This window comes from Dicentrarchus labrax, unplaced genomic scaffold, assembly GCF_905237075.1.
Source record: "Dicentrarchus labrax unplaced genomic scaffold, dlabrax2021, whole genome shotgun sequence".
Taxonomy (NCBI): Eukaryota; Metazoa; Chordata; class Actinopteri; family Moronidae; genus Dicentrarchus; species Dicentrarchus labrax.
In genome coordinates, this window is record NW_026136710.1 from 15816123 (window position 1) to 15843243 (window position 27121).

Below are 27121 nucleotides of genomic sequence, written 5' to 3' on the forward strand. Positions count from 1 at the left end.
TGGAATTTTTCCAAATTCGTCTTTTTTACAGATCGGAATCTTTAATTGAATGATAATATATGATATCACTATAATAGTCCAACCGTCTTTTTTTTCTTCTTCTTACAGCAGGATTTCAGTTGACGTTAATGGTTGTGATTTAGTTGACGTCTGTGTTTGTGCTCTCAGCGGCTTCGAGTGGGGATGATGGAGGAGCTGACCTGCTTGTGTCTGCGCTGTTTAACTTTAACACAAGTACTTCACTGCCGCAGAGAAACAAAGGCAATCGCATACGCACTACACAAACACACACACACACACACACACACACACACACACACACACACACACACACACACACACACACACACAAAATATGTACAAGCATAGGCACACGTGAGGCCCCCTGATATTGTCCAAAAATATTATACCGATGTGCACATAACACTCCACAGACTGTTAATGTGCAGATTTTAATTCTAAATGTGCTTTTTTATTACCTTTTAATTAGTACTGAGTGATTACTTAGTAATTAGCTATTTTCTCATTGTTCTATGGTGCTGTGTGTAAGTGCATGTGTCTTTCGTTTGTAGTAAAGGAACATGCTGACCTTAATGCTGCTCCAGTCAAAGTGTTTCCGTGGTGTCTGTGTGCATTTTTGGGGCTTTCTGTCTTTGTGTGTAGGAAACAGAAAGGCAAACAGTGTTAACTCCAATCTGATGTCCTCTCTTAAAATCTGTCTCGGACAGAAAACAGACTCAGACAATAAGATTACAACCGGCAGGATACTGGAAACTGAAATTACTGGAGGAATCCTGTCAAATTATTTTGTCTAGGCGTTTACGCACAGTCTGTGGGCGAGTGGTGTGTGTCTGTGTGGGTGTTCCTCTGTTGTGTAAAATCTCCAAAAAATTGTCCTCTGTCTTTAATTGGTTTATTTGTTTCTGTGCGCATATGCCAAAATTAGGTCTGTTTTTAAGACTGACCCAATAAAAGGCAGATTTCGTCTGTAAAGGATTATAAGTAAGTTTTAGATCTGTAACTAAAGTGTATGCTTTATATTGGCAAATGTTTTAGAATTATTTTCATCAGCCATTGCCTGTTTTTGTCATCAGTAATCTGTGTTGTGTGCTAACTACTCAAAAGATGATTTTGCTAATTTTGCATTAGTTTTGTTTAAAAGATAAAATTGTAGCAGTAGTCATGTTTTTGCTTATTTTACAAGCTATCTTTTGCAAGTTTCACATCTCTGCAAGTTGATGGAAATACTTTAAACAAGCTACTGCCTACAGGGTAAACAGTATTATAAAACCTCAGAATACTTCTTACAAAAGAGATATGAATCAATGGGCAAAAATCCAGCATGATCACCATAAAATGAAAATGAGTTCTAAGCTGCTCTTCCTCCCGAAGTTCATCCAGTTTTAATTCTTCTCTCCACTGATAAATACGTACATTTGTTGAAGGCTTTTCAGTTAAATATGAATTGTTTTGGCTTATGGTTTACTTCATATTCCTGCTCTGCTAAAAAAATGTGTTCATGGACGAAAGAGCATTAGTGTGATCTTTTTTCACTAAGGAAATCCTGAGGAAGTGTTCCTGAGTGGTCTTAACAACAAACAAACAGACACACACACACACACACACACACACACCCCACACACACACACACACACACACACACACACACACACTGTAGACACACACAGCTCAAGCAGTGGATAGTAGACACTTGTTTGTGATTAGAGTCATAACAGAGACCTTGTGTTATGCCCTCTAGTAGAGAAAGTAGAAAAGACATCTTGACCATCTGAAACAGGTTAAATTAGTAAAAGACCATCCTTGGGCCGTGTTACCCACTCAGAAGTTATGACAATTGTTTTACTGTATTTTAGTTTTTTTCCCTGTTGCCACTTTTACACAAAGCTGGACACTGTGGTTGTTTGTTCACTTATATTGTTGATGTGACACTGGGAGAAACCTTGATTGATTGGTTATGACTTTATTAAATAAACAGGAAGGGAGACATGTATATGCTTGTAATATCACATTTTATACACTAATACACCCAATAAAAACATCAAAATTATACAATCATGGAAATGATGAAAAAAATTGCATAAACTCTGACACTCATTGGATATTGTTATGTGCAGCAGGTAGACCAAATAATTGGTTGAGCTCGTATTGATATTTAGCTCTAGTTGATTCAATTAGATTATCCTTTTTGAGGTAAAACCATTGACAGTATATATAATGGACAGAGCTTCCAGGTCTGTAAAGTAAAGCCAACATGAAGTGTGTTAAACCTGCACTCTATGTAAAGGCCCGCAGGGAGAGCTCCATTGGCTGCAATAAAAAACAAAACCATGCACTCTCATGGACTTAATTTATTAGCTCAGTTTCCTAAAGAGTTAATGGTCTCAACCGCTAGTTTTAAGTCTTCTGCCGTACATTATGATGTTCATTTAGTAAATGATGGTCCAATTTAGAGTAAAATAGACGATAAAGCAGCGTATTCTTTTGGGCGTGGCTACCTCGGGATTGACAAGGGACTCTCAGTTAGTCTGTCCAGCGCACCGCACAAAACTCAGATCAGACTGTCTAACTAGGCCTAATTTTAGAGTAGGCTACTGTTTAGCTGTAATACGAGCTTGTGTCAGACAAGCCATCATTGTAAAGAAGAACTTTATTAATCCGAAATGGGGAAGTTTTACAGACACACAGACCCAAAATACAATCATGTACACACAGGGCCTATCGGCATGCAAATGTAAACAAACAAAAGATAAAAACCTTATTAGTAGACAAAAAAAACCCCCACATCATCAGCACAATGAAGGATTCTGTTGGTGGTCAAAACTTGGGACACTAAATGCTGTGTTCGCTTTTCCTATAGTAATCACAAAATCATCTGAAACATCATCTGAAGGTTCTACAAGTTGAATCTCACTTCTCCTCTGGTCCTCTGTAGTTTCTCTATGATACTCTCAGCTCTGTCATCTTACTCCTTCAGAGCAGCTGACATCAGTACCCAAAACAGTGTGGGCTGAATGTGTGAGAATAAGCTAAAACATATATGGATGGGAGTGAGTCAAACAAGAGTGAAAGCTGTAATAGAAGAAGTCGATACATGTGCACAAATCAGACCCCTGTAGCTGCTTAGCTTTTATAGGCAAACTTGTACGGATAAACAGGTACATTTCTGTGCTTATTGAAGAAAAATGTCTAGATAATAAAGTAGCCTGTAGTTAACATTTTAGGGGAGCCAGGAAGTCCCATTATAAAAACTTGTTTCCCGTGAGTGTCAAGTGTCTAGTGAGAAAAATAACAAGCTACAACTCATAATGTCAAACTCTTCCTGTAACAGTTAATCAGGTTCCGTGTGATCCGTCCTGAGTTCACCTTCATCTTGGCATCACAAGTCCTGTTGAATCCCATAAATGCAGCCAAGCCGCAGCCATTGTTATCACCTGATCGGTGCGATTGTTACGTGATTCAACCATCTGGCAGTCGGTGCCAAAGCAAAGCACAGCTGGTTCGCGATTTAAAAAAAACAGCAGAATTCGAAATCTCTCCGAAATAAAGGTCACGTGGAAGACGAGTAAGAGGGCTCTCTGGCTCAAGGCCCTGCCGCCATGCTCAGTCAATGCTGTTTTTTCCACCCTGAGTGTTTCTGTGTTTTGATTGTTAAGATAAGATAAAACATTCAGCTCCATGTAGGGAAATTGAGTCTGTGCAGAAGTATTCAGCAGAAAGATGACAAATGAGCTCTGAGTGCAAAAATGCAATGTAAAATAGTTGTTGAAAGACTGAAATAATGAAACCAGAGAGGTATTATGATGGTTGTGTTATATTAAAGGGGCACTCCACTGTTTATTTTTACACACACAGGATATTTATGTAGGAGGTGTGGAAGATGTTGGTGTTTAACAGGCATGAGGGGTCTAATAAAGAGATACTAACAAGTTGCAATATGGGAAAATTAGGATGCAGGGTTTGGGTGGAACCTGGATATTTCGATCTTTGGTACTTCAATTTTGATGGTTCTTTTTTTTTTTTTATCTCCGATTTTAGGAACGGGAACCAGAACTCAAATATAAGCTGCTCATCTTTGGAAACAGTGTCCTGAAATAGATGTGTCCATCTTGGTTGAGGATGCATGGTTTCATCCTTCAGGCTTTGGAAATCCAGTGTGATTATGGATGATCACCTGTCGCTCTCACATTAATCCTTCACATCATCAGTAGGAGTGTGTGACCTTGTGTGTCCCAAGATGCCAGAGCCAAAAAATTTCAAGAATCATTAAAAAGCACTCCTCCAGCTCAGATTGAGGTTGTACAGGCTACAACACTTCCTGCAGGTGTGAAAGGGTGTAACCGTATGAATGTAAAGCAGGTCACCGCTGAAAAGGAGCATGTTTTGTCGAGCACAGACACTTAGTTTAGACAGATAGGCCGGAGAAGTGTAAACACTCCAGTCCTCGATTTATTATGAGGCTTGTATGATTTATTATTGTTTGATTGAAACCTAAAATCCTCCAGCTGCTCCTCTCTGCGTCTCACTGTTCTCACACGCTCCATTTTCTTTTTTACCCAGAAGATTTTTATCTTCTGTTTCTTCATTTCTTTTTTGTTGAACGTTGGTGTGAAATGTCTTGTTTCTATAATCACCTTCCTTTTCTCTCCATTTTAAGCCAGCTAGTTGCCATCTTTTTCTTTCTCTCTCTCTCTCTCTCTCTCTCTCTCTCTCTCTCTCTCTCTCTCTCTCTCTCTCTCTCTCTCTCTCTCTTTACCAAGTTAATTTTTATGATTATCTCCAAAAAATGATGATTGAAAGATTCTTTGAAATGAAGATTTTTCTGGCATTTATGCCTTAAACTTCAAGTAAAGTGAACACTGGAAGAGAAAGAGAGAGAGATGTGCAATTAAGATTTCCACTGGCTCACCAGGGTGTCCCTGCCTTTCTCATCTCTAGCACTAAAAAACACAATGCCAATTACCATATGTTTTTACTGGAACAAAATGATAAAGAAAGGACAGAAAGTAAGAAAATTAAATACGAAAAACTCACAAAAATAAGCAACATAATAAAAAATACCCAAACCCATATGACTGTTGTCCTGAGTGCTTCCTTTTCCACTTCGGGTTGAGGACATCAGCTGCTGTCACGTCTCTTCCCTCTCAGTTTTAAACTCGGTTTGGACGTTCTGAAATCATCTGTGCTTCTAAATGGAACTCATCTCTCCCTCGGAGTTTCCTTGGTGACAAATTGGACCGTAGAATGAACCCACCTGGGCAAATCAGCTCTTTGAAATTCAGTTAAGGCAGTCTCTCTGTGAGGGACCAATGCCGTTGTCTTTCGTCTTGTTTTTGTGTTTGTTTTTCTTTGTATTATTTCAATAACTTGAAACAGCATTTAAAGAAGAGCTGAATTAGTTTTAAAAGGATATTATACCACGCAAAGATGTAAATACCATACTGTCAATGGTAAATACAGAATGTCAGTACAATTCAAAATAAGAAAAAATAATAAGTTCAACCACTATCTGCCCGTGCTATCAGTTAATGTGTCGCAGTAAAGGAAGTAATTTTGAGTAGGAAAAGCACAGGCGTGAATGATATAATTAATAAAGTCTGAATTCCATTGAGATGCTTCAGTTTCAGGGTCCTGGTATGCCGGATGTTTCCATCGTTAATATTATTAATAATACCTGTGTTTTTCCTACGATGACAGGTCAGAACGTCTGCTGTGAGAAAGGACACTTGGGGGCAGCGGAAACAAGCTGTAAACACTTATCATATTAACACCTTTTAAAGTTGATATGACAAACCTGTCAGCAAACAGTGGCTTATTTACACATCCAGAGGACAGTTTCTGGACAGCTCTTTAGCTGCTCAATGTTCCACTCTGTATTCACCAGCTAGTCTCTAACTGTGTCGGTCTCCCATTTCGTTCATTCATGTTCCATGCTGCAACCGAAAGAGCTGTGAGAGTGAAGCAAAACAGTGACGCGTTAAAAGATGCTAAAATGCTCAGTAGAGCTGAGAGTAGCTGAAGACTCACGTGTTAACTTTCTGTGGTCTTGACAGGCAACTTCCTTCACATACAAGTGAAGTAATGTGATCCAAGTACAAAACAAAACCCAAACAAGAAAACAAAATACTATCCTCATATCCCTTACTTGATTAAATTTTTTTTAAAACAACATAACTGGATGAAAAAGGGTTTAATCCTAAGAACAATCACCCACAACTCAATGTTCCTGTCAGGAACATCTCACTGAAGAACATTCAAGCTAATTTGTAGAATTACATCCTTTGCTGCCTGTAATCATTCAGTATTTTTTGCAATGTAATTACATATTGGTCATTCAGCCATCTAACCTTTTGATTGATCATATTGCAATGAAATTTTTAATTTATACACAACAAATGCAAAATATCACACATTCATTCATTGGCGAAAAGCAAATAAGAAATAAGCAAGAAAGAAACACATTGGTAGTTAATAAGAATGGAAAAGGGAAGATGTGTCACATGCATTTTTACTAATAATTGATAACAGAATTGTCAAAAAAAAGTGATCCTCAGCCAAAACTCCAACCAGACTTCACCTCAGCTGACTGTCAGAGAGATACAGCTGAAAAACACAAACTTCATTTCAGAGCATTGAAACTTTGTTATTGAACTTTGCATCTGATCTCTTGCCAGGCCTCTGATGGGGCTTCTGAGGACTTACACTATCACAGTTTCCATCGTTCTGTGAGCAGACTCACTCAAATGCTGGTCTGTTCTACATCTTTTCCAGTTGATGTCACCTACAACACACAGTGGATAAATACTGTATGTGATCATGAGTAAGGGTGTGATCACACCTGCTAACTGTACAAACAATTCTGAGAATTTCAGCTTTGACATAAAGATTTGAATCAGTTGACGGATGAGAAAAACGCATACAACAAATACAGACTTGGTGTGCAAAGGCCTTTACTTTCCATGAGCACCTGATGCTAATCACATGTTAGCCTCAATCTTCTGCTACCCATACTCCCTTGTGTTTGGGATTTGATTTCTGCAGTTTGTTTGAATCACATGTTCATACCTGCCATTTTTGCTGTCATTGTTTTTTTTTGTATGTGTGTGTGTGCGTGCGTATGTAAAAAAAAACAGTTTGAACTTGTGTCAGACTCCCATATGCCATTATACAGTGTATGTTCAGCTTTACGACAGAACAATTGAGTTTCCGTGGTGTTGTAATGTCAGAAGTCTGTCAATCTGTAACTGCTGGCTTTGTTTTAGCTTCAGGTGAATCACATACTTTACATTTTTTCCGTCTGATGAAAAGAGAGGAAAGTAATGGACTCATGTCTGATACAGACAATATAACGGCTCAGTTTGAATCCGACATAAACACTGGTAGTCGGCGTGTGCATTGTGCAGAGCTGATATTAAATTTGAGGATGAGGTTCAGGCATTCTTAGGATTTGTTTGTTCATTTGATTTCATCATTCTGATCATGTGTTTTTACTTTAAACTCTGTCTGCAGTGAAGATTTCCCCCAAAGGAGCACTGAAGCTATGATTCAATTCCATTCAGTCCCATTCAGTTGACATCACTTAAATTGTTTCTAAGAAGCTGTTTGGAACGTTGTGTACTCAGTTAGAGCTTCAGTCACCTCTCCCTGCATGCCAAACATTAAATGTGACTTTACTGCCCCTCATTGCTTGATGAACTATAAACTGTGTGTGTCTCTCTCTCTCTCTGTGTGTGTGTGTGTGTGTGTGTGTGTGTGTGTGTGTGTGTGTGTGTGTGTGTGTGTGTGTGTGTGTGTTAGAGAAATGGTAGCCCTTTGCTGTAAGTGTTTTATGGGTTGTAAAATGTACAGTGAGATGAATGGCAGAGGAGAACGTGTTCTGAGAAAGAGTGATAGAAACTCAATCTAAGGGGGCACAGTAGTAAAAAAAACATCCAGACAAAGGATTTAAGAAAAACAGGAAGTAAGCATGGCTGAAATATAGTTGCTATCTTTGGGTTGAATATTTTCATATATGTATGAAACTTTTCCACACATAAATACATTAATTTTAAGTTTGAAGTTATTTTTAAATGGTTATAAGATTCATCTGAGGTTATTAGTGCATGCAGCTATTGGAACTCGACACTCCACCTGTTGTGTGCTGCTCTGCGCTGTAATTTTGTGGGTTGAGGGCTTGACAGTGACAGTGTGGTGGCTTTGGTTTACACTTTTCTCACAGGTATATTTTGTGTCACAGCTGGACGATACACTGTCTTTCTAGCATAAAAACTGCTGTAACTAAAAACCTGATCAGGTTATTTTACTGTAATAGAGCTATTTGTTAGTCAGACGTAAAGCACCAGTATGGAAGATTTGGTATTCTTTTGCAATTTTGCTTGTTTCTTTTGTTTCACTAATACACTGCTTTTGTGAATATGGTAAGCTGTACACTTACATTTGTTAGGATTACATTACTTTTCAAAAACTAACGAGTTGACCACTTTCCTAACAGCCAAACACCAAGCCAGTGCAACAACACAAGACATAGACATAGCAAATCTTACTTACCTAGTCATCTGTCCTGTAGCCTTTTATTTCATGAATCTCTCGCCAACAACGGTTTACTCTTGTCTGGCGGCCTCCAGCTCAGCTCGGCTCTTTCTTTTTCTTCTTCTCTGCTTCCCCTGTCATCCTGTCCGGTCTCCTTTCACCCTGCCACGCTATGCCTCCGCTGCCTCAGTTACGTTGCCTCAGGTTCTGGTGCCTGTTCTGGCGTTGCTCTCCTGTGTGCACGGGAGTGTGCACCGTGTGTTCCACTCAGGATAAATTGTAACAACTTTGGGGAATCTTTCAATTTGTATTTAAGCCCTAGCATCAGGTCAAAATTTCAATTTGTCCAACACTTTAGTTAAAAAAAAGACATTCCCATCAACCCCAGCTGTACTATGTGCTAATAAGCAAATGCTAATACACCAAACTAAGATGGTGAACATGGCACACATTATACCCACCAACATCAGTTTTGCCATTTTCTGAATATTAGTGTTATGTTTGCATTTTGCACCACTGTCCCTAAATACAGCTTCACTGGCTGTAGGTTAACCCTAACCCTTGTTGCTATTAAAAGGGAGTTAATTTGGTCATAATTCCAGTAAAAGTACCGTGATCTAAATTACTGCTATTCAGCCCATCCTGTTTATATGCAACAACTCGACAATAAGCTTTTGGACAAAAAATGTGTAACATTTTTAATTGGGCACACACATCAGAAATAATGCGAACCCTTTCCCTAAAAATTAAAATAGCTGTGTATAAACATTATTCCTGGGAGATGGCTGAGGAATGTAGCTGCTGGTTGTGAAATTGTTCTGAAATCTGTTCTCTGTAGGAAATAATCATACAAGAATGGTCTTCAATTACTGTATTCTTTTGTTTTTTTAGATGGCCTGCTGTTAACTTTTTAGTACTGATTGTGATAAAAGCTGCTGCTTTGTTTAAATGTAACCATCAGACTGACATTGGCCTGATAAAAGCATTAAGGACTTGGTGTAGTCAGACCAAAACACAATCACTTCTCCTCACAAATCTGATTAGAATGTGTCACACATCCTTCATTACACTACCTCAGTATCAGCTTATACTCACCCTGTTGCTGATATTATTGATTTTTGTGTGTGTACTGTATTAATTCAGGTCAAGTTAATGGTGTATTTTAGCAACAGCAAGATTTTCATTTCATTGCACATATTCATACAGCTCGGTTTAGCCTCAGCTCTCTGTTGTCGGTTGCTGAGCTGCTCCACTCTGTGGTCACGCACTTGCCACAGAGGAGAGAAAGAGCACTTGTTATTTACTTTCTTTCTCCAAAATTCCCATTTTCTATGTGCTATAAGCCACAATGAACCAGACGTTCAAAGACTTTTTGGAAAACATTGTTTTGCCTTGAGTGTTTTTCTACTATTTGTTTCCTTAGCAACAGCAAGCAGGTAGGAGGAAATGATCAACAGTTTTTCTTAACTCACGGGTTAGTCATCAAAATGGGTCACAGACTGATTTCACTGTAATGTACTTAAAAGATTAGACAGAATAACATCTGACGGCCTTTAATTCTATAAAAGATGTCTCTGGGGAGTGTCCACATGTTTAAAACAAAAAGGAAAACTGAGTAATTGCTTTTGCTAATTAGCTAATTCCATCAGTTGTCTTTTTCCAGAATAGATTCTGGTGTTTTCAGATGATGGTTAACACAATATATAGAACAAAAAATGAGTTTTCCCCAAAAAATTCTAAAACAATAATCATGTGACAAACTCACCGCTGCTATCACAAGAACTTTTCAGAAACACTGACCTGCAGAAACTTGGATAGATTTTGGATGCCATCAGAAATTAGTGGCAGGCAACCCATTGGTATAGAGCGTGAATGAATCCTAAGACGGGACAATGGAAACTGACGAGCAGCTTGAAGTGAGGCGCCTTCGTCAGCTGTCAGATCTGCTATAATTCTTCTTCTGCTGCTATCCAGATGGATTTTGGCTGCAGACAGCTTCTAACCGTTTCAGCTTTTGCCAAAAGATTGAATGCAGATAGTTGTGTTATTCATGCTTAACTTATAGTGACTGACTGAGGTTGTGTGTGTGGGTGCGATTATGTGTGTTTGATTGACGGAAAGATACTTGCGTGTTTTTGTCTGAGGTGCACAGTAGCGATCGGCCAGTAGTTCTGCAGCCCTTGGAGCTCGATCCAACATTACTGGTGCAGCCAGATAAAACTCCCGGCTAGGCTGTGTGTCAATCACTTTATTTTATTTTAATTGACTTTTATTAAATCAAAACAACCGTCACTCTTGGGTATAGATTGATATAGCGATTCGATTTCTGAATCAATGGGAAAGACTGACTGAATCTCTGCCGGTAGAAGCTTCTTGGTAAACACACAATGGTATCACACGCATACACACACACACACACACATACATTTAAACCTTCAAAAAAAGACCATACAGGTGTTCTTCTAAGTTTTTGCCCATTAATTGTAAATTGTGGACTATTTTTTTAAAGGATTTTAGATTGTGTCTGTTCATATGACTATTACATGAACATAGACAGGAAATGGGACAATAAAACATTTCGGTACATTTATAGCAAGTTATTCCCACATGATCCAGTAAGCAGAGACTGATACAACTTATTCTCTGCCAATACCAGTTACCTGATCTGAAGTCTGATTGGACACCATCTGTCTCTCTTCTCCTCAAATTTAAAGTCATGGAACTTATTGGGATCGCTATTATGTAGTTAACATGAGGCTGTAACTGTAATACAACTTCCTAACTGCAAGTGGAGGCGACTGATTAGGCTTGTAGACAGTTTATGAGATTGTGTCATTAAAACGCATCAGCTTCAGTTGAATTTGAACCATAACTTGCTAACCACCCTGTTCATCTCGTCTCATAATGCAATGCAATGTGACATATATAGCATTTATAAGCATAATATAGACATTTAATAAATGGTTTATAAACCAGTATAATGTAGTTGTAAGCAGCTTTAAGGATATGTTTAGTGTTTATTAATGGACAGTATTTGTCAGCAGTATATATAGTATAACATAACTTCTATGAAGACATAGTTTATATTACAACTGTGTTTTACTATATTGTCATGGATCTGTTTGTACAGCACCCTCCACTTATGGTTGCCCACACGAGAAGTTATACTTGTTGACTAATGCATTAATAAGCACTTATATTTGCTTACAACTATATTCTGGATTGTTATACATAATTTATAAAATGTTCACATACTGCTTATAGAGGATCGCTAATACATTGTTGTTGCATGAGAACATGATGGGTTCAAAAGTAGTTCCTGACTAAACTAGTTTTAGAAGACATTTTAGAAGACCTCATCAGATTAAATTCTTGGTTTCACATTAAAGGCCTGCGAGATCAGTAGCTTAATGCAATCAGATTTAGCTAGATCTGAGGATCCGTGAATGTGCCAATAGTCCTAACAAACAAATTATGTCTGCATGATGTTCAGTGAGATCAATCAAGCAAGTCTGAACTCTTTACAAATCCAATGTATTCTTTAGTTGAAAATCAGTCTAACCATTAATGGTAAACTCTGGAAAATAGACAGAGCCAGAATGGGTTGAGAAATACTGATGTATTTATTCACTGCACCATTTTCATGGGTCACAAGATATAGTTAGGTTTAATGATTGGACAAGATTTAATCCAACAAAAGGATGTAATATTAAAAAATGCAAAGAAGAGACATATGAGATCATCTTTCATTTGGATGAACCCACACACAGACACACAGATGCCAGTACACAGCGGTACAGTGTCTAAAATAAAGGCAGCAACTCACTATCAGGTCGTCCATCTCTGAACAGGAAGTGAGTTGGTTCAACTTCAATGGGATGGAGGCAGATCAGACCAAAAGTCAGTTAGATGAAATCATTTTCATTCATCTTTAACAAAACAAGCTCTGTTTGGAGGAAGGAGGGGATTTTCCTTGTTTTCTCAAAGCCGGTGCTTGCTATATGATGGGAGTCAGCACTGAAGCAGAGTGCTGTGGGCAAAATTAATATCACATCCGTAATAAGAATTTCAATATTGACATATAAGATATGCAGAACCACATTAAAAAATATAACTCATCATCACCTTATGAAGCAGGATTTAAACAAATTGTATTATAATGTTCTCTTATTCTTATTCTCATTTTATCGGATTCTAATTAGTGTTTTCATAACTGACAGTAACTGAAAGACGAGCTACTCATACGTGCATTTCTAACACAAAATTACTGAGGTCGAAACGCAGAGGATTTTCTGTCCTAGAAACCCAGATCACACTCAAAAGGGGGCTGCAGGACACCAGTGTGGCTTGATGCTAGAGTATGCGGTTTGTGGTTCAGTCGGTCAGTGTCAAAGTTTGTTTTCAAAGGCGCATATGTGCTACAACTTTAATTTCGAAGGCAGTCTAGGGCCATCTCATTGTAGTGTTTAGGACCCTGGAGCTTAGACTGTGTGTATATGTGTATGTATATATGTAGATAAATAACTTTATAGATTAGTTTATTTTATTTTTATTCTATTTATTGATCTTTTATGCTATTCTAAAAGTTTGATTATCTTTTTCTGTGTGTGTAGCATGAAGGAACTATAAACTTTGATGTCATTATACAACCTTGTGTTAAGACACTTCGGTTGAACGTCTCAGGTTTCTCAGAACATGTTTTAATGTTAGAGCAGGAAGGAATTTGGCTCAGGGCCCTCGTGTAAATCTATCACTTTCTATCCTCAGTTTAATTGATATTTTGGCCTGAAAGGTTCACATATAATGAAACTAAAGTGATCAACTATCCACATAATGATGAAACCTTTATCTTCATTTATCATTGTTCATGTACGTTTGTGTACTGTTTGAATGTTTAGTTTATCTGTAGTTTTTGACAGATGCTGCTGTGCCTCTCAATGTTTTCATTCGGTTTGGTCTCAGGAAGAAAGACGTGAAATCTTCAGTTTGGAATGACTTGAGGTTTTGGAAAGAAACATTTGATATTTTATGCATTTACAATAATGAGCAAAACATTTTTATGGAGGACAGTGTTTGTAGCAAGTGTGTAGAAAGCAGTAGAAGTAAAAATCTGGTTCTCATAAAAGCTCTAATCTATTATTAAAATGGCCATGTGTCCTTTGTTATATCTGCAATCTACCATGTCAAAACAAAAACAAATCTAGTATAATAAATCGTAGGGTAATACCTGGTCACCCTGTCACATATTGATCGATGGTCTCTTTGTTTACCACAGGAAGAACTCATATATCATAGCCAAGTGGTCGCACTTCCTGTTTCTGTGTTTAAGTAGGTGTGCATCAACACAATTCAGGTCAGTTCAGGTGCTCTGGACTCCTGAAACTAGATCCCAGCATACTTGGATTTCGGTTCTCAAGTTGCATCCCTCGACTCCCAGTTGATCTGTCCAACATATTTGTTGTACTGGAAACACTGAAGCCTTACTGGCCCAGATTTCAGGGTATGAGAATAAATTCACACTGCCAATTAGCCAATGAATTTCCCTCGAGTGCTGGAGCTGTCCAAGCTTCAGTCTGTACTTGTCGTTCTATTGATGTGTGTGTGTGTGTGTGTGTGTGTGTGTGTGTGTGTGTGTGTGTGTGTGTGTGTGTGTGTGTGTGTGTGTGTGTGTGTGTGTGTGTGTGCATGGACACATTTGTTCAAGTGTGTGTCAAAGTAAAAGTCTTGATTATTTATTTTACTAAATAAAAGTATAGCATCTATTTCGACATTTGTAATTTTTTCTGTGACTGTGTGTTCTGACATACATTCAATAGGCCTTTTTTCTTTGAAGAAGAAGAGTCAGGGCTACAGCCTTTCAGCCTTTTAGTCTTGATTGTCATTTCTCAGCATTTACATACATTGAAACAACATTTGTCCTCTGCATTTAACCCCTCCTATACACTAGGAGCAGTGGGCAGCCATGGGCGCCCGGGGAACACCTTGGGATTCAATGTCTTGCTCAAGGACACTTCGACACATGGACAAGGAGAGCCAGGGAATCGAACCACCAACCGCTCTACCTACTGAGCCACGGCCACCTCTGTGGTAAATGGTCATGGTAATGTTAAGTACACATGGTTTGTACTTAATGTGCAGTATGATCTCATAGGTGGAAATCAGTAGTTTGCTTAGAAAGAGCATAACTAGCTGCTCCAGTGATATCTGCCCAATTGGTCGAGTGAGGCTAACGCCACCACTGTGTCCCGCCGCCCTGCTCCTCGGTGTTCCTGTGGGAAAACACACCTTATCTTCCTTCCCCATCAGCGCTCCCTCCTCACTGTTTCAGCTCCCAAAGCAGGGAGATAACAGTGAAATTTGATTATTTTATGTCCCCGAAAGATATTAACACAAAATTAAAGGAACACAAACCTCTTGTCTATCTAGCGGCGATCTCTCTTAAGGTCATGTTACAGTTCAGAGGATGTTTTCACACAAGGTACTTGTTGTACGGGACAGCAAGAAGGAAACAGGGAATTTAGGAAATAGGAAACATGCAAGGGTGCGTGGAGCGTGACTTTGTCAGGATTATAGCTGACATATTTACTCTCACAAGAATAATGCAAGCACTCAGTCAGCAAAGATTGATTAGATATTTTAGATAAGATAACTTCTGTTATGGATTGATGTTATATAAATTAAATTGATGCATGAATGCATGCATCCTAAACAAGGACAGCTACTGAATGATGCATCATTGCAATTACAAATATATGGATCAGTCATGATTGCATTGTCTAATGGTCATACAGTGGCATTTTAGGGTCAGGATTTCATGAGGCCTTGGGAGAGGAGGGAAGCATTCTTTACTGAATTCACATAAAAATGAAAATAAATTTTTTTCGATGTATTTTCATTGAAACGAATGCAAAGCCTTTTTTTGTTGTCAAATATCCACATATTGTAGACAGAGCAGCCCATCAGAAAACAATCAACAGCCGGGAGCAGTAGAAACTGTTGACACCACACAGCCAGGAGCGGCGGAAACAGCCAACATACACAAACGACTGCATAAACAAAAAATAAAACAATAAATATTGTTTCAAAAACCTCATCTGAAATTCCTGAGTCAGTTAAAATTCCCTTTCCCCGAAAGAACAAGAAAGGAGTCCTCCTTTCTCACGATCTTTTCCTGAGCGTGTCGCCTTTTGATTTGTGTTTTGATCTAATGTTTCAATTTGTCAGACTGGAATTCAGCCACAGATCAAACTAACTGGCAGATAACAGCAAATCTGGCAGCATACAGGCGCCAGATGCAGTTATGCTGTTATGAACATCAAGTTCAATACATGACCTACACTGGGCTGTTTTTAACTGGCCTTTTTTTCTAAGAGCTCCTTCTCAGGGAAATTATGTTTCCAATTAAAGATCTCAAGTTTGTGGATTGAAGAAATTATAGTAAATTAAGGCTTTATAAGTTATAGGGTGGCATTGAAAGTACAGTCCATTTTAATGGCTTACTTCAATTTTTTTGGTTAAAGCACAGGACTAAAAAGCTTTTCTGATGTCTTATTTGAACAAATGTACTATATATAGTACTATATGGACTATATGTATATTATACATATAAATATGTATGATATAATATATGCACATTTGCTGGTTTTAAAGTTGTAAGCTTTAAGATTTCAGTCCCAGTTGATTTTGCGACACCTGTGGTCACAATGGTAACAGCAAACGAGAATTAATGCAACAGAAAACAGTCCTTGAGCAGCTACTTTGTCAAAAGTACAAGAGCAGAGCAGCTGGTCTATCTGTTTTTACAGCACAGCCAAGCAAACTAACTCACATCGTTTTAATAAGGAAGTCAGTCAATAATAATAGGCAACTGAGATCTGATTTCATGCTGTTCAGGGCGGGAGTAATTTTCCAGACAACAGCAGACTTTTGTTTTGTTTGTTGCTGAGGAGTTATAGGTGTGCAGCAGAACTACAGCTCACTGTGTTTTTATTAGCAGCTCCTTCTTGTTGCATTACTCCCTGCCTGCAATATTTTAAAATGATCCACTGTGACCAAAATGATCATGCCTCTTTTGTAAACATTTTTAATAAACGACTGTGGTCTACACTGACTGTGGTGACAGATAAAAAATGTATTCATTTATTGTGGCTGTTTCACAACAGAATACTTTTAATGTGAAGCCGCAGTAGGAAATGTTGGATTAGCATTAGCAGTAATTTGTAATGCAATGTGGGAGAGTGAACAGTAAAGAGTGAGGCTGATGTCAGTGAGTGTAAGGTAAGATCACATTGCATAACTTCCCATGAATCTCACTTGTGAGTGAAGGCAGTTTTAATTCAGCACGGGAATGGCAGACCCCTCCACTCAGCCACATTGGGAACCACTGTATAAAGAGGTACTGAAGAAAAAAAAAAAACATAGACCAAAAATAATGGGGGTTAAAAATAGGGTTTCATGCCATGAAAATCTTACACAAACAGTTTAAACTTTCAGTGTACAGTTCAGGTTCAGTTGCTGCTTATAGAATCTGAATAAACGGAGACAAATTTAAAGATTCCCATGAGAGAAATCAGTACAATACCACAAGTCATTTCTCATTACTCTCCTTCCCTCTGACCACACTGGAGGCTACGCTGCACGTTTTTATTTTTATCATAATTGACAGCTGACACAGCCTCACAAAACAATTCACTGCCCTCAAACTAAACAAAATGATGTACAATTACCAAAGTGCTCATGTATTGGAAGAGAAATCCCCCTCACCTTTTTTCTTTCAGCTGAAAAAGCAAAAATCAAGACAGATTAAAGGAGACACAGAAGGGCAAGCTCTGGTGGTCTGTTTTAATGCCGAACACAGCAGACAGTAAACTTTGTTACCTTGCTGAGGAGTTAAAGGTGTGCAGCAAAACTACAGCTCACTGTGCTTTGTGCATTATCTGTAACTTGTAATCTGACTGGATTTGTGGAAGAGTGAGGCAGATATCAGTGAGAGTCCCAGCAAATATTGAGACATTGAATGTAGTTTGAAAGTCCTAACAAAGACATCGCATTATGGTTAATAAATAGTCCCAAAAATAAAGTTGTGCCGATGTCCGGGACGTGACCTGACCATCAGCTGGATGTCCTTCCTAGCAACGTTGAAATATGTTGTTACCATGAAGTCTAAAAAAAATAAGCGTTGAGTTCACATAGAACACAACCGCAGTCTCTTGGGTGAAAAACCTTTCCTCGACCCCTTCATCTGCCATGACCTCTTCCCTGTGTGAACTAGAAAGCCCTGAAGGCAAATCTCTCCCATACACGCTCAAAGATAGCTTGGATAGAGATTTTTGGCTCTTACAAACACCACAGGCTTAAAACAGTGAGACAGGAATATAATTCACACGCTTATAAATGGCATAAGCGTGTTATTTCTATCTAAAAAATGTGCGTTGAGTATGAGCCTATAGTCCTTGTCGTGTAGTGGACGTCACAGTGCGGCTATCTGATCGCCATCATTTCACAACCAAATAAATTGTCAATCAAAAACAAAGGTAAAGACATTTGCCTTTTTCATAGCAATAATATGATAAATATTTCCTAGTATGTAAGAGAAAGTCTGATTTGACCATTATTGAACGTGGTAAAAACCATTTGGCCGACTGTCTCATAACCATGTTTCGTTGCAATTTGAATCCTTGTCCAATTTGAATTCAGCCATGCTGAAAACGACTATATAAAGAGGGTATGGGGAAAAAAACATGGACCATACATACAGTTAAAAATGGGGTTTCGTGTCATGAAAATCTTACACAAACAGACTTTAAACTTTCACTGTACATCAGCTATGCTGTCATCGCCCCTGCAGTTCAGCTCAGGTTCAGTTGCTGCTTATAGAATCACAATAGACACAGGAACATATTTCAAGATTCCCATGAGAGAAATCAGTAAAATCCTGTCGTTGTTTCTCATTTCTCTCCTCCTAACCATGTAGGAGGCTCTGCTGTTTTCTGCACATTTTTTTTTAATCATAATTGACAGCTGACACACTCACCTTTTCCTGTTTTTCTTTTTTTGTTTTCTTTTTTTTCCCCTTACAGTTGGACAGCGAAAAAGCAAAAATCAAGATAGATTAGAGGAGACACAGGGAGGGAAAGCTCTGGTGGGAGTTAACCACTAAACTGTCTCTGGACAAAGCATTAGCCCTGCGGTTTCTTCATCAAGCTGATGTTATAAGATTTGATTTAACCTGTGGGAAACCCTCCTTTTTTAATGCTCTGTTATTGGGGGGTGGGATAGCTGTTTTCTTTTAACAGACTCGCCAAATTTAAGCTACACTGCTTGTAGTAAAAAAGCTGCTTCACTGAACGTCTGAGGGAAGATATGTGCTGTGCATTGGACTAATATATTTCATGTGTATGTGTTTAAGTGTCATATATCGTCTGATATGTGTAGTCAAAACATCTGTTCAGCCTTATGGAAAAGATTTAAGGATAACATGTTCATGTTTTGCTTGTGAACAATACCATATATGTAAGTGCAGTGAAGTGACCTGTATCTCAACTGAATGTGAATTCGGTGATAAGAAACATTAACATCTTCTCTCTATCAGAGGTATATTAGTGTTTTGGTCAGACTGTATGTGTGAATCTTAAGCTGCAGGATGAAACTGAATCCAAAACGCCCCCAGATGTTGAGGAGAGCATTAATTTAATGATGCTAAATGTAAGCATGAATTTGTTCATGATTAAATTAATGTGGTTTTGATCTTCATCCCTTCAAAGAAATTGCATGTACAATTCAATTAAAATAAACTCAATAAATGTCTAATCTTCCTCAAAGCAGTACGGACAGCTGTGGCTGGCAGAGGTTTGTTTGTGCTACTCGTGGCTCCAAAGAGAAGCTGCCAATATCATCTTTCAAACTACAGTCACTCAACTTAAAGTGTGTTTATGCAGAGTGTGTAAACAAATATGAATGCATTATTCAGGTATGCACAGATAATGCGCTCTGAACACACTGATTGCAACAATTGATCACAAACAAAACACTGCTTCTTCTTAGAGTCACACAGTTTGTTACATTCAGCTAAATTAACTCTCTACAGTGGTGTGTGCCTAATACTGTATGATTTGTAGGAAATGTAGCATTACACAGGATAACTTTGTTTTTCAAGACCGGCATAAAACGTTCTTATTGAACCCAAATACAGCGTCTTTCATGTCTTTCCCAATTTTTTCTGGCCTTAACCAAGAGTTGTAGTATCATATTCTAAACCACACATGGGAACAGGACGCTAACCAGGGTCTCTGATGTCATAATCTTGTGCTTTTGGGTGTGTTTCTGGGTGTCTTAAAAAGTCTAAAATCCAATCATTTGAATTTTAGGTCTTAAAATGTTGAAATCTCAAAGCCGACATGGAACCACTACTGATTTTCCTTCATATCGGTCTTACTATTCGCCAGGATGGACATATATAGGTCTTATATTGCATTCATAATGGTCTTAAAAAGTCAAAAATGTAAGCTGGTGCAACCTGCATACATCCTGTTTTTACACCCAACCATCCACCCCAACTCCTCCTTGTGACTTTTCTCCCGGTGTAAGAATGTCCCACACTTGCCACAGTGCACTGGAACAAAATGTTGCAGCAATTACATTTCCTCCAAAACACATTTGCCAGTTTAAATTAGTTTTCGTGTAAATGTAATTTGTAGGGTTGAATTTATGTGGCTGACTGACATTCCATGTTTATTTGTAATCCGGATGCCTGTTTCCCTGAATTTCCTCCTCAGTATTTCAGGGTGGTGTTGTCCAATAATGATCCCTCCCCTGGAGGCTGTGCTCATCCACGACTGTGACAGACAGTCAGACAGACAGACAGAGCTGTGTTTGGACAGTAAACAGACTCTCTGTACAGAAAACACACAAAACAGTGGAGCAGAAGTTAGAGAACATTTCTGTTTATATTTCTCCCATCGCCTCCTCACCCTGGACATGCCTCCACATGGGACTGTGTGTGTGTGTGTGTGTGTGTGTGTGTGTGTGTGTGTGTGTGTGTGTGTGTGTGTGTGTGTGTGTGTGTGGCCATTATAGTAAATGGTGTGATAACAGCTAATCACAGGGACTTATCAGAAGGAATCCACCCGGACTTCCGTTTAGGTGTGTGTGTGTGTGTGTGTGTGTGTGTGTGTGTGTGTGTGTGTGTGTGTGTGTGTGTGTGTGTGTGTGATGTGTATGTTTTGTAGGTCCTACAGTCGTCAAGCAGAGGGACAGATTACTGAATTACTCCACAGTGAAGGACTTTTTGCCACTTCAAGCTAGATTAGGGTTTCTATTAGTACTGGGATTGAACAAAGTTCAATTTACAGTTAAACCAATGACACACTGGTGGAAAGACACATTATTCTCCATTCCCGCAGTGGTGTGCTCAACGTAAAGAATGTGTTGCAGTGTTTTTTTGGATGGGGGGTTAACCTTCAGTGCACATTCCCCAAAATCACTCTTGTCACACTGGTACTAATTGACTCACTGGCTCATCTGTGAAGTGAAAACATGTCATCTTGTCATGAGTTAAGAAAAGCAGCCCGTTTTCAGATTTGTGAGTACAGTATTTTTTAATACAGTCCATAGGGTTTTTAGAAATGTCACTTAGCTTAAGCAGGAGCATTTTCTCAACCCATAAAGGAACACTTAATACTTAAAATTAAAATTTTTGGAGATGCATGGTTTTTTATTGGACAGCAAAATTGCAAAATTAAGACAACATCGGATTCAGCTTTAGAGGCAACAAAAAGAAAAAGGTGTAGCTCCTATTTCGCCTCCAGAGGGCAGAAAAGTACACAGATAATTAATAACCAGTGGTAGATTTGCACAAAATGGCAATTTATTCTTAATTAAATTAAAGTTAATTATATGTTGAATTTTTTATGTGACTATTGATAATTATCTGATGAAATTCATTTTTTGTTGTGAAAATGTGAGAAAGGTGAGAACTTCAGCCACCGGAGGTCAGAAAAACAAGATTTTCAGCTGGTTTCAGGATGCTCTTTAAGTAGTATTCTATAGTATACTATAATACTACTATAAGTATATACTGTACAAACGGCGGACAAACAGCCAATATCTTACTTCTGGTAAAAGGCCAGTATTAGCCTGATATGTCTAAATTTAGTTTCAACAGGACAAAGACAAGATAATAATAATAATACATTTTATTTGTAAAGCACTTTACATAAAAGAATCTCAAAGTGCTACAGAAATCATACATACAAGATTATACAAGATAAGATACAGTTTGGTAGATAAGTATTACATTTGTTTGTCACTATATGTAGTACCTGTGTATTTGCAGTTCTTGGAAACACTAAACTAATTACTTACTGTCATGGCTGTAAAAGTACCAGAACATCGTGTTCAAACATCCATTAGGGTTATAAACAGATAGATATTGCTGCTGTTTTCCTGAGCTCAGTCTTAGTTGGTTATTAACAGACCACTAAAAACATACAGTACATAATCAATCACTAAATATTTTCTTTTTTGCTATGTTAAGTATTTTATTTTTTATTTTAAATTTGTACTTACTAAATAAACTATTGCTGCAAAAACAAATGCTAAAATGTCCTTTTGCAAATATTCTCTTTTTTCTTGTCTCCCTCCTCTTCCTCCCTCTTCACTGAGGACTTTGCTGCCGACTTTGGGAAGAATGTTGACAGTGGTTCCCAGTGGCTCCTTATTCATTTCCCATGCCTGCTTCCTCTCCAATTCCCACTGACTCTGCCACAGAAACTTTTTCTGCCAGCAGAGCTATCATATATTTTGTCTGCCTTGACCTTAACCTGCCCTCCCAACCTTTTCTTACAATACCGTTTACCTTTGTTTATTTGAATGCTTGAGGCAAACCTTGAGTGAGTTTGAAGCAGTTAATGGATGTCCTGACATCAGATACAGTTTAAAGTCAGTTATTGTTGTGACATCCTGTTTAGTTGCACTGTGAGATAAAACACCCAGGGCCTGAATTAATGCAGGGTATGGTAACGAAAGTTGTTTATCTGGATTAGAAGTTGCAGGTGTGAAGCCTGTCGCCTGCAGCTTTTTATCTAACAGCTGTTAGATAACAACTGTGGTGGCTTCTTCTTGTTCTGTCACAATATTTAAAACTCATCTGCTGTTGAAAAATGCCCAAAACGTTATTTTGTAGATGCATGACTTATTTGCATTTCCTTTGGCTGCTTCACAATAAAAGCCACCCTGTGTGAGTTGGTGACAATGAAAAATGTTCAGTTTACATTAGCAGCAACTTTAATGCAGCTCTGATACAGTTGTAGGGGAGTCAAATGTAAACAGTGAGGCTGATATGGAAATGGCGGACTCCGTCACTAACACCGAAAGCTACTATATAGAGAGATAATTTAAGTGCAAATACATTGAAGAGCTCCTGCAGAGGGAAAACTCCTATAAAAAAATAAAAAATAGGGTTTGACTTGAAATCTTAAAGATTAGAAGTTTATTCTAATTATTATTTCTGATTAGAAGGCTTTATTAAAGTTAACTTTAAAAAGTCTCTGTTTCTTTTTTCAGATTGTCCTTTCTGCCAAACCGGAGCTACAGCGACAATGGACAGACAATACTGGCCAACGAGCAGGAGTCCCAGGACTCTCTTGGACCACTATGAGGCTGACTTGACAGAGCTGTGACATCATCAGCTGATGTGGGAGGACCCTTTAGTTGGTTTAGAGAGGACAACTTTTTGACGCCTGTTTTGAACTGACCTATTTATTAGGATGTTGTCTTACCTGGATATTCACTTTATCATCCAGCATCATCATGGACTTTTTTACAGGGTAATCTAAAGGTTAGAGGCGCTGTTGCTGGGCATCAGACTCTAATTGAGCAAAAACAAAAAAAGCCTCTTTGTGCAGAATTAAAGTATTGGTTGCAGAGTACTTGTGTCCATGGACTGAAACAGACTGGTAATATGTTTTTAGTCTCTGTCTCTTCTCATTCTGAAACCCAAAGAACTGTTTGGACACCTGGATCACAGGATGTGAAGATCAAGTCAGTGGGACAGCGCCACAGATCTCAGAAAACTTCAGCAGACTACAAGCCAAAGTCTGGCTAACGTGATGGAAGAAGCAACAGGCCTTTTCCTTTTTAACCAATATGATGACATCATAAAAAACTGGCATCTTTTGGTGCCATGTTGTGAAAGAGAAACAAGTTAAACAGGATTAAAGTTGAGTTTATTGTACAGTAGTTTGTATTCTTGCCTTTTACCCGCACAACGGCATTCTGAAACTGCTGGATGTAATGTCAAAAGAGGAGGTTTTTATCCCCATCCTTCAATTCATATTCAGTTTTGAAACACCAAAGGCTGAGGATGTGAAATTAGAAATGAATTCCTTCACAGTCACAGAACTCTTCTATCATTCACCTCTGTGATGAAAACACTTGCCTAAACCTGTCAAGGCACATAAAATATTGTTGCAGTTACTTCTGGCTGTTTCACATCTGTTACATCTCTGACCAGACCCAACAATGATGTTGTGCTGGCTTTGTATTTCAGGGCTACATCACTGCAGCAAGGTAGAAACTTTACATTATGGACATTATTGTCATCCTGTAAGAAGTGACAATGACATATGTAGGAATTGACTCTTTACGTTTTTGTAAATTAGTAAGACATGTTTCAAAGATAAGTTATAGTAACTTACTTAACTTAAGTAAGTTATCACTGAATTCAATTTTTTTCTACATCATCCAGTCGATGTTATTGTGACATAATCCTTTCAAGGTGCAGAAGTAAACCATCACACATAATCTGCATTTTAGGACATGCTCATTTCGCAGTGTTAAATAAATTAAAATAAAAAGGAGTATTTGCCCTGGACAACTTCCTGCATGGGTGCTGTCAGAGCCAGGGCTTGGAAGAAAGAAAATAATGAGTAAAAGCATCCAAAGCAGCTAAAAAGCAGCTAGATTCAGCTAAAATTGGTATAGCGCTGCAGTTGGCCTCTATAACACAGGTATATCTGTCATCTAATGTTTGATGCTTAGTTTACATAGCTGAAGTCTGTCTGTCTCACTCTCTCTGACTATCACATTTAGAAGATTGACACACTAAGGTGTTAAACCAACTCAGCCGCCTACAGTCATCACTGATATCTGCATTTTAATTTCAGATCCTGTCTGCATCTCTGCCTCAGAAAAAAAACAGTTAACTCACCATCTTTCCTTTTTATTGTCAATGCACAACCTCAAAGTCCAGCTTCAGACAAGCTAAATGAATGTCTTGTTACAATGTGACAACTTTTAATAGTCCACTGTGCCCTGTATTTCATCTTTTTTGTGTGTGATGGAGATGGTAAATAAACAGAGAATTTGGCATTGATTTGGTGTAAATTGGTGGCTTTGGAAGTCTTTGGAACCATGCAAATCTCCACAAGATATTTTGGCACATCCTGACATCAGTGGCATAGTTCAGACTCAGTGGAGTGGCTCATTAAAATCGCATGAATTTATGTATTATGTAACATATTCTGTACATTTACATATCTTTACCTCTGTTTCTGACACCTGGTGAATGTAAGTCTAGTATTCACTCTCATTTCAGATCTCTTTTGGTCTCCAAAAACTCCTGAGAGAAATATCTGGCTCTTTAGCTGCTAAATGCTCCATTATGTTCACCTGCTATTCTTTAACATTGTCTGTCGTTTTGTGCTAGGAAGCTCATTTACAGTGGGTTTATCATCGTTTCTACTGATGAGTGTTGAGAAGTGAAGCTGCTGGCCATGACAATGATGCTACAACAATCCAAAGAGCTGAGGGGAACTACAGAATCCGGTGATAACACATTGTCACTTCATCCATTGCTGATGTAAAATTATTAATTAGAGCAGCTTTAAAAGTCCAGTGCATAACATTGTAGTATTTACTGGTATAAATTAGATATAATATTCATAGGTATGTTTTCATTAGTGTGTAATGATATGAATATTTTTATCTACAGATGCCATAGATCACCTTCCTCCTCCTACACACTTTACAGCCTGTATTTGATCCCAGGTGATCAAATACAGATGCAAGTGCTGCTCAATTGGTTACAATCTGCAACTTCACCACTAGATGTCATTAAATCCTACACACTGGACTTTTGGACACTGGACACTGGGGGTTTCTTTTTTATTTAAAAGGGACAACTCACCCAAAACCGCAATTATTAACTCAACTTGAAGGCTGATTCTTGACATTGGAAAAGGCAGTTTGACAAAAAAAAAAAGTTGTTTGCTACTTACTTTGTTTTGCAGAACTTTCAGAGCTTTTCTACTGGCCTTCATCGGTGGATGAACTGGCAAATAAAGCCAAGCTATAACAAACGACAAAACAACAAACAAAAGAATGTGGTAAGAATGTTTTATCAAACCAAACTTTTGATGGCATTTAAAGCGCCCCAACAAAATTAATTTGAGAAATGGCAGCATCTTTCCAAATACAATAATGGTTACAATCTTTCAAAGAATTCCTTGTGAACAGTGCCCTCCTTCTCCTGGAGATAGTCAGTGGGCATGCCTTGTCTCAAAGTAGCAGTAGTACAAAGAAAAAAATAAGTGTTTAATCATGACTTTACACATCTAAAAAGCTACACAACCATTACTTCATACAAATACATGTCAGTAACTTTGCACAGAGAAACAGTGTCCTTTCCTACTTATCTGTCATATTATAACCCTAAAATTCCCTTTGTGATCACCTGGAGGGGCCCAATCTCTATTTTGAGAACTACTGCCCAGCACCTCTCAAATATGGTAAATACTTACATCTCGTCAACTGATTTTTTAAGCAAATACGTTTTCACTATTTTGGGCAGGTGGATAAATATCTTAGTCTTTGCAGATCTTCTCTTGATGATTTACACATCATCACTTGAGCTCTGTTATGTGCTCCTGTCTTCAGTAAAACAACATGCGCATTAGGCACAGACTAATATTATCCTGTGTGGGCCTGAGACACATTTTAACAAGACTTTATTGTTGTTGGCGGTGGCAGGCGGCAATTACAAACAAAGCTCCTCGTCAGGAAGCCTATTTGGTAACTGCAAATATGATTACCCCTTAATCATTCCCTCTGCCGCTGAAAACAATCTTTGAGTTGATTTGCTGGGTTGACTGGCGCTGACCCCCGAGTCTGCTGGCCATTAACCAATCAGGAAAACTCCAGAGGTGGAATTCATTATTTCTGTGAGCCGCTATACTCACTGACTCCAACGCAATCTCTCTGGGCTTACATACTATCTAAAGCATGAAGATCTCAAGGCTCATAGCACAGCAGTACCAGAGCCAGACCTGGCTTTTCTAAAAGAATCTTGGCTCTAGGATTAGTCTAAAGTTAACACAGGAACACAAAATTATTTTTAACCCCATGAGACACAGATCCAGTATTTTATCCTTCTATGGGCTGCCAGAAATTAGTCATGTGAGTTTTTGTTTCTATGTGAATCCAGCCTAATCTGCTTGTCTAACAGATATGTCCATTGAAAAAACTATTTGCACTTGGATTTAAAATTTGATTTTTTAATAAAGCCTCCCAGGGGATT

The 27121-nt window shown here is 38.3% G+C and overlaps 1 protein-coding gene across 4 annotated transcripts in view; it reads left to right on the forward strand.

The window, feature by feature from the left end:
* The window catches only part of si:dkey-247m21.3 (5-hydroxytryptamine receptor 4), a 45857-nt gene extending 20938 nt beyond the window's left edge, over window positions 1-24919 (forward strand). Inside the window, exons 7-8 of one of the 4 annotated variants that reach the window (XM_051412915.1) lie at window positions 14495-14634; window positions 23110-24919. In XM_051412915.1, coding sequence (XP_051268875.1) covers window positions 14495-14634; window positions 23110-23225 — 256 coding nt within the window. In that variant the 3' untranslated portion in view covers window positions 23226-24919. Of the gene's footprint in view, window positions 1-4056; window positions 5091-14494; window positions 14648-23109 lie in introns of those variants that run through there. The other 3 variants (XM_051412916.1, XM_051412917.1, XM_051412918.1) reach the window with 3 other exon arrangements.
* The last annotated feature ends 2202 nt before the right edge of the window (window positions 24920-27121 follow it).